The 14,546-nt window shown below is 40.5% G+C and overlaps 1 protein-coding gene across 19 annotated transcripts in view; it reads left to right on the plus strand.

Annotated features, from left to right (window-relative positions):
• Nucleotides 1-14,546, plus strand: part of SGIP1 (SH3GL interacting endocytic adaptor 1) — a 200,018-nt gene that overhangs the window by 99,253 nt on the left and 86,219 nt on the right. For 13 of the 19 annotated variants that reach the window (XM_081818575.1, XM_081818576.1, XM_081818577.1 and 10 more), the window contains 2 exons: nucleotides 1,937-1,991; nucleotides 2,707-2,896. In XM_081818575.1, coding sequence (XP_081674701.1) covers nucleotides 1,937-1,991; nucleotides 2,707-2,896 — 245 coding nt within the window. The remainder of the gene's footprint in view (nucleotides 1-1,936; nucleotides 1,992-2,706; nucleotides 2,897-14,546) is intronic. The other 6 variants (XM_081818579.1, XM_081818583.1, XM_081818580.1 and 3 more) reach the window with 1 other exon arrangement.

The following is a 14,546-nucleotide window of genomic DNA, read 5'->3' on the forward strand; positions in this document are numbered from 1 at the left end:
GCTCAACCAACTGAGCCACCCAGGCGCCCCAAGAAAGGTTTTATTCTTAAAAGATGATGTCATCTTGCTTTTGACAGAGAAAGGTGAGAAAGGGAAGGCCCGGGGAGGATGTGACCTTTAAGCAGAGCCCTTAAGTATGGGAGGGGTTCACTGGCTAAACATTTGAAGGAAGAGAATTCCAGGCGGAGAGAATGGCATTTATGAGGACCCTGAAAGGGGAAAGTGCTTGCATATTCAGACCATAAACGTTAACAATGGCAGGAAGACCGTGCAGCTGAGGGGCATCAGGGAAGGGGCTCTCAGACCTGAGCCAGGGCCGTGGGCCACACAGAAGCACTGGGCATTTATTCTAATTTCATAGAAGTTAGTGAGAAGCCAGGGACAAGGTTTTAGCAGGGAAGTGACCTCAATACAGTTGCATTTTTGAAAAAGTAACCTTGAGTACTGAAGAAGGACAAGAGGGAGACAATGAATGCTTAGGAAATGGTGGCTTTTCCATAGCATTCAGGCCTTCTTTCTCTCCATGGTCATGGCATTTTCATCACTTCGGTGACTCCACAATCTCTCCTTCCGGCTCTGTCCTTTCTCACTTCCAGGCCTATAACTTCACCTTTAAAAGGGTCGCCCTTGAATGGCTTCACCTTCATCCTTTCTAGGGCATAGGGTGTAGTCTCAAATACCTGAAGTCAAGGCACACAGGTCTGCCGTTTGCTGGGTGTGTGTCCTTGAGGAATGGCATCTCATTTCTCTTACTTTCCTCCTTGGTGAATGGGATAGTTCTTTCCACGTGGGATTGTTATGAAGGTTCAATAAAATAAAGTGTGTGTTATAGTACTTACCATATAATAGGAACTCAAAGATGATAATACTAATCTCAGTCATGCAAACTCTCTTTTATCCTTCCTCCCTTTGAAAACGTTAGTTGTCTGCTGTTACAATTAGTTCAGTCAGGAATACCAGCAGTGTCCCACGATTTGAGAATAGAAATCTTGGGGTCTTCTTGACCCTTCCCTCTCCTTTTTCTCCCATGACAGATGTTACAAAGAACTAAGCTTATCCTTACAAAAGTCCTTGATTCATCACTTCCCACCACCACCAACGTGGTCTCGTATTCTTAGCATATCTTCCCTGAATTGATACAAGTATTTTGAATGAGATTTCTTTTCTCCAGTTTCTTCTGCTCACAGTCTATCCTGAAGCATACTTCCAAATCACCTTCAGAAGCCACTTTCTACCCTGACTGAGAAGCTGCAGTAGCTACATCAAGTTTGAATCCTTCCTCCAGCACGTTGGCCATCCGTGGTCTTATGTCCGATGTTCTCCCTCTGTGCAGCTTCCATTCCAGCCAGTTGTTTGCATTGTTGCCTCTCCCTTCCCCCATCTGAACCATGCCGTCCATTCCTACGTCAGTGTCTCAGCACAGCCTCTTGTTTACTGCTGCCTCCCCTCTGCCCTCTTTACCTGTCCTGAGACGCACAGGCAGACCCCTCGGATTCTTTCAAGCTTCATTAACTTCCTCTTCCTCCAGACTCCTATCACTGATGATTTGTGTTTTATATTTCACTTTTTCAAGTGTTTTGCCTACCAAAATACCTTTCCATTTTCCAGAGGAGAAATAATTTGCCTTTTGTCTTCCCCCATGTTGCTTAGCACAGTCCTTGGCTTACAAGAAACGCATAAGAAATTATCTTTGAATGTTTTCTTTCATTGACAGTGGATTCCTAGTTTGTTTTTCTGATAGGAAGACTCTCCGAGTATCCTTCAGTAAATATCTACACATATACTGCTCAGCATTCACTTCCAAAGGTTAAAATCCTCACCTTCTAAAATAAGAGACATATCCATATCTTTAAATAGAAGTCTCTAGAAGGAAAATGAACAGTTCCTTGATTATTGTCAGACTAATAAATGCTTAATCTGTGCTTGTATTTTGTAGAACTCTCCTGAGTTGGATGAAGAAGGCTACAGCATCAGACCCGAGGAACCCGGCTATATCCTTTCTTTACTTTAATCTTTATTTTCTCTAAGAAAATGCTATGATAAGTTCAGATTTTGAAAAGGTGCTGAAATAACCCAAGCTTCCCAACTCCTGTCATCCCTAATATTAGAAATGAATAAACAGCACAGAACAGCCTGATCGCTAACAAGTAGGCATTTTGTCTTGATCTATTCATAGAAAAGAGAGAGTGGAGAAACAGAAAAATGTGCTGAGAAACAATCGTGCAAACCACGGGTACTGGGTTGTCTGCTAAAACCTGATATGACCATGTCACTTTCCATGGCTAGAAAATAACTCTCACCTGTGCGCTCCCCACAAACCAGCTCTGGGCAGAGCATCTCTGAATCACTGAAATTCCTCAGGAATTGTTCCCGAGAGTGGCTTTCCTCTCTCAGTGGACGGGGAAGCTCACATGGGCTGTCAGTGTTTGTGCTGAATGGGACATCACAAATGGCCACCCGCAGCAAAAATGTAGGACATTAAACTATGGCTCCTGGAAATTCACCATCCTTAATCATGTTCCAAGGAAAGGTGAACAAATTCGAACGCTTTCTTGATTTTCTCTTTTATTCGTCTGTGTATTTTGCTTTGATTTTCTGCCATCTAAGGATACCTTTGCTGCCTCTATGTGCAAGCACTCTTGTCTTATACTCAGCATTGCTTTTCCCAGTAGGAAAAAGAGTTACGTATCTTTAACTGTGTTCTACCTACCAAAGGAAAGCACTTTTATTCTTCGAGCGAATCGGAAGAGGAAGAAGAATCCCACAAGAAATTTAATATCAAGATTAAGCCATTGCAATCTAAAGACATTCTTAAGAATGCTGCAACTGTAGATGAGCTGAAGGCGTCCATAGGCAACATTGCACTTTCCCCATCACCAGTGGTGAGTGGTTTTATGTCGAGTTTTGGCGAGTCTGGACAGACAGCTGTGTTCTGCCCAGACGTGTTAAGTAGATCAGAAACTCTAAGCTAAAGGCTGCATATGGTTACCCTTTTATGAACTTTGTAAACCTTAAACAGCTCATTCTGTTTTAGAAAGTTATGCTGATTTTATATTGCAGTTCTTGTGCTTTTCAAAATGGTAGAAATGCATGGGACCACATTTCTTTTTGACTTACTCTCCTGTAAGCATTTGAAAAAGAAACAAAACATTGTTTTGTTTTGGTATATAGAAATATACCAATTTCTACAATTTGTTCTCCATTCCCCCAGTTCCCCTCTGCTACACTTCTGCAGCTGCTGAATTCTGAGTTCCAACATGTACACTATTTTCTCAGTGGTGTTTGATAAATGCTACAACTATTTTCTAAAAGTAGCTGTGAAGAGTAGATGAAGGTTCTCAAAGGAGCAGCTAATATGTTCTTGGCATCTTCTTCAGAAAGATGTGATCTTCCTACAGCATCCTCCCTGAAAGAGGTAGTTAATAAATGCTGGACCATTTCTGAGATGATTTTAAAAATATGTCAGCTAAACTTTCTAGAGAAGTTGTAATCATCTATCCTTTCAGAATAAATATTTGTCTGTCTGGGATGAATAAAATCTATAATGATGCCTTCTTTAGAACTTAGGGCTTATAATGGCCTTTATCACTACTGTTAGTGATGAATACAATAATTGCTATCAGTAATCAACCACCGGAAATGATATTTCAGGTAATTTTTAATCATATACTCACTTGGTATTTCAAGGTGTCTCCCTGGAAAAAAAGAGGCATGAAATATATTAGTTTTCTTTCCATTCTGCAATGGAAAGTACAGATTTTAAACTCATAGGTTGGCCTGTAATACCAGTGATTTCTGGTTAGAGGAGCATTTTAAATGCATACACTTTCACTTTTCAGTTGACGTCTTTCAAATCATTTTTCACTTACTGAATTGTTGTTTTTTTTTAATTAATTGTAGAAATTTATCTAAACGCCTGAAACCCGTTTATATTCACTTTTCTGTAGGGTCTAATACAGTTAGTGGGCATTTGGAAGTTATCTGGGGGTAAGCATCAGAAGATAAGATCATGGGATTAAATGAACAAATTTACGTGAAAGAAAACTTACTAAAACAGTTGCAGACAGGCAGTATGGATTTGCTGAAAGCAGAGGGGCATCTAGGAAAGAAGAATATATAAGCCCCCTCTATCAAAAAGAATATATAAGCCCAAGTCATCTGGGAGATATTCCTCCAACCAGATATGTTGCTGGTGGTGCAGCCAGAAGAGTGGTGGTTTACTCTGAGCTCTTTTCAACACCTATTTTTAAGGTAATGTCTTGACATGATGTGGTTAAGACTGATGAAGAGATTTTCGGGAAAGCAGTATGAAGAGTAGATGGAGACACCCAGGGAAAGTAATTATGGAGTTAGGCTGTTTCTGCATACCAACCCACCACAAACCAATGGACTCTCGGATCCGCCTACCACCACCACCCCTGCACCCCCAGCTTGCTCCCTCTAATATGAGAACCTGGCTCTGTCCTTAGTATGATTCCCAAACATTTGTGATTTTTGATGTTTAGTATAGGGGAGGGAGCTGTTATTGCTACTTTAGGGAAAGGTATGCGTGTTTCTGGATATACCTAAGTAAAAAGAGAGATTAGAACTGAAAACATATTCTTGGTTTTAGAATCCTTACCCTCTTCTAGGTAACCCATGTGTACCTATAGTTCACAAATGATATATGCAGTATGTTATCTCCAGAACCAGATAAGTAGAAAAAACCTTCTGAAATCCAGTTGGTGCCATAATAAAAATGGCAAGTCCTTTGTGCAACTTTAGATGTTTCCAGCCAGACAGTCGGACATTTATATGTCTACACTGAATTCAGGTGCAATAAGAGAAATAGAGCCTATGCTAGTTAATAATATATCAATATATTTCACAGAGGCTACAGTTGTTATGTTACAAAAGCATCAATCATTACACTAATAGAAATAGAGGAATTTCCAAATGGTAAGCCATTCATAACAATGGCTTATGTTGGATTTCTAATTTCTATTTCTTTTAAGGAATTTTAAGATTAAGTTGTGTTTCATTTGTTCTGTTCATCCATCTGTGAATATGTATCAATGAATTGTAACCCATTTGGTTCTTATTTTATTTGAATAGTTCCCTGTACACACTACATGGTCAAATTATTCAATAAATGGATGGATGGATGGATGGATGGATGGATGGATGAATGCATCATATATAACTATGTGTATATATAATATAAACCTACCTGAAAATTACTCCTCCCCAAAACAAAGCATCAACAGCATAGAAAATCAGGGTTTTAACTGTTGGCAAAAATCCCATTGTATAGACAAATAAATGTAATTTCAGTCCAGAGCTTGCCGTGGCCCTTGATTTTAATACAGAAATAAAGTGTCAGGACAAGGCAGAGCACTAAAAAAGAAGAGGGGATAATGCAAGTGTTAGCTCACAGGAAAGGATGTTAATTTCTATTCCTTTCATGTTGTGGTCTCCTAATAAGATACTGTGCTGATTGGGTGAAGAATGAATAGCACTCAGGTTTGAGTTGTTGAGTTGGTATCTGCACAAATTAGAATATTGGTAAAGCTGTTTTAACAGAGATCAAAATAGAAATGGCTTATACAAAATAAGTGGTTTACTTTTCTTCCATGTAAAAGTCAAAACTGGTAGGCACTTCAGATGGGTAATGGAGCCCTACTCCAGGCATTATTCAAGAACCCAGAAACTTTCTGTATGATTGCTCCACCTTTCTGAGGCTGTGCCTGCCTTACCACCATCAATCACCTCCATGTTCCAGCCTTGGGATGGAGGAAAGAGAAAATAAAAGGCAAGTGGTTTCCTTTAAAGGTTTTACTGGGAGTTTGCAAACATCACTACCGAAGCCATAATTTAATCACATGGCCACATTAGCTGAAAGGGAGTTTGGGAAATGTAGTCTCTGCCTGGATAGACATGTAAGCTGCTAAAATTCAGGTTCTGTTATAAAAAGACAAAGGAGCGAATGAATTGGGGTGGGCATTGACAGTTTCTGTCGCTGTGTCTTAAGTAAGTAATCTCAGATTACTTCTGGAAGTTCATTAGGAAATGGATTTTTTTCTCCATTTACCTGCAAATTATTCGTAGAACCCGTTGAACCCAGGATGTTTCCTTTTAAAAATTTCTAATCACTAAATTCTTTTTTTTTTTTTTTAAGATTTTATTTATTTATTTGACAGAGACAGAGATAGCGAGAGCAGGAACACAAGCAGCGGGGGTGGGAGAGGGAGAAGCAGGCTTCCCCTCAAGGAGGGAGCCCGATATGGGACTCCATCCCAGGACCCTGGGATCATGACCTGAGCCAAAGGCAGACGCTTAATGACTGAGCCACCCAGGCGCCCTCTAATCACTAAATTCTAAATATGAGTGATGCTCTGCTGCGTGCTAGCCAACAGCTAATGAACAGAAACAAATTTCATTAAAATGCCAACTTGTTTGGTTGATACTGACCCTTCCAATCAGAATAATGTTTCCTCAATCTTGCGAAGTACAGTGCTTTTTGAGGCAGGCTGTTTCATTGCTGAAAGAAATTATTAAACCCAAATGCTATCGCTGTGTAACTTTTGTCCTTGATTGTAGCTGTGTTTTTAGAAGATTAACAAAGGACAAACACATCTCCTTTTCCACCTCCAAGTTTACCGTACAGGATATTTATTAAGGAGTGAGCTTGGGCTCAACTCCTGTGGGGTAGGGTGGGCAGAAGGAGAAGTTAAGCGGTGTTGCATGTCCAGCAACAGACGGAGCTGACCATACAGGGGACTCTAGAGCTAGAATGACCCTACAGAGCTGTCCTGAGTTTGACTGAGATGAATAACCTTCATACTGCCACAGCAGTCAGGACTCTGATATGGGCAAGCTAAGAAGGGGACTGACCTTGGTCGAGGTAGCCCTCTGCAGCTGAGGCAGATCCTAGAGTGTTGCACCAATAGCCCTCCTAGCAGCTGGTAAAAGAAGCTGTTTTGAAGAGAAATCTGTATAGTACCTTTGGTGTCCACTCTAAATTTTCTATACCTGACATAGGGCCTTTTGCATATCATTGTCATTCAATAAATGCTTGTGTGTGTGAGTGAGTAAACAAATGTGTGAGCTGGACCAGACCAAGGACAGAACATCGTGGCATGTCACCACCCTCTGATTTTTTATCTATTGATAACATACTGCAGTCTCCCTGGTCCCCTTACAATGGTTTACTTAACTGTGCTCTCATCCTGGTCACGTATTTCCATTTCGTTCAAACCAGTGATGGAAACTCATTAAACACAATGCTGAATTTGAGAAACATGGGATGTCTACAGCTTTGCCTAAATCTGTCAGACCAGAAAACCTATCCGAGAAAATGATGGGTTTAATTTGCCATAACTATTTCTTTGTGCTGGCACCTAGGGTTATCACCTTCTTTTCCAAGTGCTTTGTGTCTGTCTGTTTACAGAATTTTTTCTAGAATTTTGGGTTAATAGGAGGCAGCTGTGGAGTCTACAGTGTTCTACCTGTGTGACCTTAGAAAAGTTCCATCATTGTTCTGAGCTTCTATTTCCTCTTTTGTAAAGTGAGGTTAATAATAATCCTTACAGACTTTTTGTGCAGATTATTGTTGGTCTCTAGCAAGTCAAATCTTTGGCTTTCTGTACCCCATGCTTAGCACAATGCATGGCACACATTGGGCGCTCAGTTATTTAATAAATGACTAAATGCACAAAGCAAAGCATGCAGAAGATCCTAGACAGAGTACCTGATGCACAATTAGTACTTTGCAATTCTTGGCTCTTCAATATTAGTTGTGTTAGTCAGGGTTCTCCAGAGAAACAGAACCAACAGGGTGCACGTGCATGTGCGCGTGCGTGTGTGTGTGTGTGTGTGTGTGTGCACGCATAAAGAAATTTGTTATGAGAAATTGGTTCATGTGATTATGAATGCTAAGAAGTCACTAAACGTCGTCTGCCAAGTGGAGACCCGGGAAAGCTGATGGTGTAATTCACTCCAAGTCCAAGGGCCTGAGAACAGGGTTGCTGACAGTGTAAATCCAGATCCCAGGGCAGAAGGAGATGAGATGAGATGTTCCAGCTCAAACAGTGAGGCAGAAAAGGGGGTGAATTCCTCCTTCCTCTGCCTTTTGTTCTATTCTGGCCCTGATAGATTTGCATAATGCCCACCCACGTAGGGGAGAGGGTTTTCTTTCCTGAATCCACCCATTCAAATGCTAATCTCATCTAGAAACAACCTTAAAGACCTACCCAGAAATAATATTTATTCTGGGTACCCCATGGCCAGGCAAGTGGACACATAAAATTAATCACCACACTAGTCTATATGTACATATATGAATTTTTTAAAATCTTTTTCTCCCTTAATTGAGAATCATGGCTTTGCTTTCCCATTTTCAGTCTCCTGCCCTAAAAACGTTCTGTGTTCTCATGCTTTGGATTATAATATATCTACGTCTCAAGGCGTGAATTCAGCTAAAGGGGTTCAAGGATTTTTTGCATATCTTAGACTTTAATTCCGAACCAAACCTGATCCGCCTTTTAAAGGAACTACTTTTAAGACAGGTTTTTTTCATACTGGATATTTGTGATTGATATTTCATTAAACACAAATAGAAACTTTGTACCTACATTCCCTAAAGGAACTGGTGTATCACAGGAAAGACGCTGGAATCTGGAAGACCTGAACTGACCCTTGGCTCACAGTACTGCTGAGGCAGGTTCTTAAACCTATTTGCATCTCAGTTTCTTCAAGCCTAAAATGGGAATAACATACACTTACCTTACAAGGTGGTTTTGGGGATGTCCAGCCCTTTCTGTGAGTACAACATATAGATCACTCCTCCTAATGGAGGAGATAGAAACAGGGACGTGAGATGGGTGGGTCTGCTGTTTGTGTCCCTTTGTACCGCACTCCCTACATTCAGAGTAGAACACCTTCACTACATCTTTCAAAGATGGCTTTGTTCCTAAAAAGTAAAATTATCTTCTGAAAGTGGCTAAAGAAAATCATGAGTGGAAGATTGAGCTCTAAGAAAATATGCCTTTACAAAAGCAACAAAATGAGAATTCAGCATACAACTGAATACAATTCCATTTTAGATCATTTGGGGGAGATGGAAATGGACACTTACTTCAGTAATGTTACGATGATTCAAACAAATGGTCTCTACCTCTTAAATGGGTTGCCTTGGGCAAGTGATAAAACGTATGCCTTGGTTTCTTCATCTATAAATGAAGAAAATTCCCATACCAACTTCATAAGGCTGTTGTGAAGGTTGAATGAGTTAATACATATAAAAAGTATCATTACACATACTACATTTAGAGATTATTCCCTCGTCAGAATGATCTGCAAAGCCTAGGCACAGTGTAAAGAATATCATTAATAGTGATAAATCAGGAAACCCAAATGCCCAAAATCATTTAGAGCCAAGACCAGTAATAACCCTGTGCATAACACTGGGCAAGTTAATAAAATAACTGTTTTTTATGTGATGCCTATGAACTGGTTGGAGGAAATTCCTGAAACATTCCTAAATTGTTTTGAGTAACATCAAAATCCCCTGAGCAAGTATGGTACTTCTTCAGAAGACTGTGTTGTGTAGGTTAACATTCACAATAGGATCCTGTACTGTGCATTCCCCACTAAATTATTTCATGGAGAATTGACATCGTTTCCCACTTCCCCTTCAAATCAGTTCACCAAATATTTGGTAAGCATCTTCCATGTATCAGGCAATGAGGGCTAATAATCACAAACTTCATCCAACTTTATCCAACCGTCTAGCTAACAGTCTGCCTACCAATCTATCAGAAAACAATGTCTAATCAACATCACTGGCAGCACACAGAAGCTGACCTTCCCCTTGTTGGGCCAAACCCCTGCCTCTGTTCACTTCAGTTTCCTGATTGAAGTTATGGTCTTCTGCAGCCAGCTTCCCCAGCCTCCTGGCTTCCCCACCACTCCCTGGGTTTCAGATGCGGACACCTCCATTTCTCCCAGAACCCACAAGCAGCGCTCTCTCTCACATAGCTTCAGCCATGCGTTTCACTCACTAGATCTTTTTGAAACTTGTGGCTCCCTCAGCTTTCATGGAAATGAGAAGACAAATGCTATGGTTTCATTCTTGCTGCACCAGCATCTTTTCCTTTTCTCATGTGCTGCCCTTGGTGCCTTTAGTTTCGTGTTTTGGTAAGCCACGAATCACTGTGGGCTGACCTGCAGAAGTTGTCTTGAACAAGAAGTGTTTAGTTCTGTACTGACTAAGAATTTTTGCTCTGGAGGAAGTCAGAACGAAGTTTGCATCCTGGCCCTGCGCTCATTACTCACTTGACCCTGGGCAAGTTACTTAAAACTTTAAGTCTCAGTCAAGGCTTAATCAAGCGTAAAATGAGGTTAACACTACTTCTCACCTCATAGGGTCCATGTAAGGATTAAGGAAGTGATACATGTAAAGTGCTTAGTATTTTGTAAGTACCTTTATGTATATAAGGCCCAATGGAGATGTTTCGTAAATGCTAGCTATTACAAATCAGAACAACAGAGTAGTCATGGTGAATACTTGTCAACATCCTTTAAGGTCATGGACCCTTTGAGGACTCATGATAGTGATGGTGATAGTGTTGGTCGTGGCAGCTGTGAAAATCTGAGTGTGACTATGTGTCAGATGCTTTATACGTATTAACTCATTTATCCTCATAGCAAGCCTAGGAGATGTGTATTATTATTATCCTCATTGTACAGGTGAGAAATTTGAGGCATGGAAGGATTAATTAAACTCACCCAAGATGTCACAACTAATAAGCGAAGTTCTGGGATTTAAACCCAGAAGGTCTGATTTCTAATTCAGAACTCCTACCCACTACATCATCCTATTTCTGATAAAAGCCATTGGCTCTCTTTCCAGGGGGAAAATAAAAAGTTCATTAGCTCCTCTAAAATATTTTACATACAACTTCTGAGTATTCACAAACCCTTCGAAGGCTATCCCTTTGATGGTCCCTAAAGGGCTCTTGATCCCAGCTCAGAAGCCCACATCCCAGGCTTTCTTCCCCCTCAATCCATAAACACAATCTTCTATGGTACCTCCTATGTCATTCCTTGTGACAAAAGGGCAAGGCTGAGCTGACAGGTCAGTCGGCCTTAATTGCTGCCTTGTTATGTGTGATTTCTACTTTATTAAAAGTCATTTTATGCTAAGACCTCATACACCTTTGTTTTAAATGTTAAAGAATGTTACCTCATTTTATATGACTCATATTTCAGTTCCCCTAATCAAGCAAACATTTTTTATGTTGAAGTTTCATTATAATTATGGTTTATGTTTTATATACATATATATGTGTATATATATATATATATATATATATATATATATATATATATATATGTGCTGTCATGATCAGAAAGATGGAATGAGCAGCCACAGTACTAAGCAGACAGAGAGGTGGTGGTCACCCCATTTTACAGAAGTGATCAACTCAGAAAGATCAAGAGGCTGCTAAAGGTTTGAGGACCACGACTTGAACTCCAGCATCTGCCTCCTTTCTGCCAAGTTAAAAACACAGTAGGTTTTTTCATCTATAGAGTAAGGGTCTAGAGATTCTGTTTTCTTTAAATCCCTCTCAGTGTGAATACTCTGCTGTGTATTCTGACTCAAGAGCCTCTGTGGGAAGGTCTGTTTTAGGGGCAGGTTGGGGATATAGTAAGGGGACCAAGAAAGAGAACATTTTCTTGAAGCACATTGGTTAAGTAGGAAGAGCACAGGCTTTTGAGTCTGTATCTTATGATCTGTGTCCATGGGCAAGTTCCTTAACATGAAACCTCAGATCCCAAATCTATAAAATGGGAACAGGAATATCCATCCTGTCAGGACTGATATAAAGAGGACATGAGATTATGTTGCAAAATGCCCAGTTAGGTGTCTATCTCCCTGGCCTCCCTTTTCGTCTCTGCTTCTCTTTAAGAGACTTGTGGGAGTGAGAAAGAAAATAAAAATAGTGAGGGAGGACTTGAGCAAAGTCAAGGAGAAGAGGGCTGATAGAAAGGATGTGGGAGGGGCACCTGGGAAGCTCAGTCGGTTAAAGTCCAACTCTTGATCTCAGCCCAGGTCTTGATCGCACAGTTGTGAGTTCGAGCCCGCACTGAAAAAAAGAAAGAAAGAAAGAAAGAAATGATGTGGGAATAGGTGGCATGTATGCTGGCCTCCTCCCCATCCCCTATGACATGACCTTCTGAAGGAGCTATTAGTTTAAGCTTGTTCCTGGTGATTTGCAATCCATAATGGAGTTATTTAATCAAAAAATATGGGGAGAGGGAGATAGCTTTGAACTGGAGACAGTCTAGTGCTGTTTGCCTATTCCAGGTGGCCCACCCACCCTACCACCCCCAAATTAGGCTGCCAGTGAGTAAAATCCATGAATTTGTTGCTGCTTGGTAACACCACCCCCTTTCCTGTCCTCACTTTGGCAGAAGGTTCAGCACCCCATTGAGTTCAGTAAAAACAAAGAGTCATCTGTAGGGGAGGAGAGCTCCAGTCTCCTACACACTGGCATTTGCTCCGGGTAAGATTGCTGCTTGGTGCAAAGGGAGGCTAATGATGGGGTGCATTCTGATGCTAAGTGCTCAGTGCAGACCTCAAGCACAGCTAGTTGGAGGCACGAGGCTCAGCTTGGGTTCTACTCTTCAAGGAGAGCTTCATAGGGCAAACATGATCTGGGTTGGGTCTAGACCTGGGATATCAGACACAGATGCATATGAGCTGCTACACCCCCTTCCAAACACTAAGCCAACACAATGACCAGATCCCATATCCCTGCTGTAGTCTGAGACGCCCCCTCCAGACAGAGCTGCAGGCAGCCTGACCAAAATCATCCAGTTGGCACATGAGATGGAACTCTTTTTTTTGTTCCAGGTCTTACAGAGAAAGATAGATGGAGAAATGGGTAGAACCTTCCTTTTTCAAAATATATTGTTCTCTTTCCTGCATTCTGATAAGCCATGGACCGTCTGCAGAAGAATTAGTTTCATATCTGAGATGTGTTCGTTCTTTCCTTCATTACCAATTATTTTTTTCCTAGGTAATTCTCTATTGCTTCCATTTCCTGATCTTTAAAATAAAAATAACATTTTTCCATACCTTTCAGGCCCATCCTGTGCTGGTCAGAAGAAATCTCTGTGCTGTATGTTTTGGTCTTCTTGAAAATGAGCAGAATATGAATTCAATCTGGATCGCCTTTGTCATTATTTCTCCAATTAATGTTGGTTGTGCCCTCTGAGCACATGGTCTTTTGCACCCCTTTGTGAGGTGTAAGAATTAGAATTTCCTTGCATAACTCCAGATTCTTCTATCTTGTTCTACTATCTCAGATAACGTGATCCGATGGGGGTGGGGGAGGGTCAGAAACATGACTACCAGGATTAGAGACCTAAAGCCCTCAATTTCTGTTTCCAGCTTAAAATCTAATTGAGACAATTTACCCACAGTTTTGACACAAAAAATGTGAAGGTGTCCTCGACCAGAGGCAGGCAATTCTTGAATTACATGCTTTTTTTTTAATTACATGCTTTTAATTACGATGCTAATCATAGTTAAAAAGGCTAATTTTTATATTGTTAAGTTCTTCTGCCTTGGTTGTGTTAGTCCTACAGGTGTAGAGTTTAGAATTTAAAACTATTTTATTAGCCAAAGGCCATAATCAGTGTAGAACAGGCTCTATAATGAAGCAATCAATTTGGAAAATAAGTTTGTAGCAGAAGCATAAGTTGTGAACAATTCAGTAAATGTTGGATTTATGACAAGTGATCCTGCCCCCCAGATGCTGCAGGTTCTTACCCCGTAAATGGGGCCTTCCCTTAAGAACCTAAACATTGAATGACCCGGAGCAGGTGCTTAGAAAATACTTGATTGGTTGGATGCATGGATGCTCTTCACTGTGGGAAATTATATGGAACTTGGTGTTTTACTGTGACAAAATGCAACTTACATCCCTCACATGATTTTAGAAAGAGAGTAGATTTATGGCTCTCCATTTCTTTGATCTTTCCCCTTTCGATTCACCTGTTTTTCTGCACTATTAGATGGATGAATAATATGAACAATAACTTTCTTACAGTTTGCAAGTTCTTTTTTTAAAGTTTATTAATGTGCTCTTCTTTTCTGGGAGTGCTAACATTTTTTTTTTTAATTTTATTATGTTATGTTAGTCACCATACAATACATCATTAGTTTTTGATGTAGTGATCCACGATCCATAGTTTTCATATAACACCCAGTGCTCCATGCAGTACATGCCCTCCTTAATACCCATCACCGGGCTAAACAATCCCCCCTCCCCTCTCCCCTCTAAAACCCTGTTTGTTTCTCAGGTCCATAGTCTCTCATGGTTCATCTCTCCCTCCAATTCCTCCCGCCCATTTTTCCCTTCCTTCTCTTAATGTCCTCCATGTTATTCCTTATGTTCCACAAAAAAGTGAAACCATATGATAATTGACTTTCTCTGCTTGACTTATTTCGCTTAGCATAATCTCCTCCAGTCCCATCCATGTTGATGTAAAAGTTG

The sequence above is a fragment of the Leptonychotes weddellii genome, chromosome 4, assembly GCF_054177405.1.
Source record: "Leptonychotes weddellii isolate Sample4059 chromosome 4, ASM5417740v2, whole genome shotgun sequence".
Classification (NCBI taxonomy): Eukaryota; Metazoa; Chordata; class Mammalia; order Carnivora; family Phocidae; genus Leptonychotes; species Leptonychotes weddellii.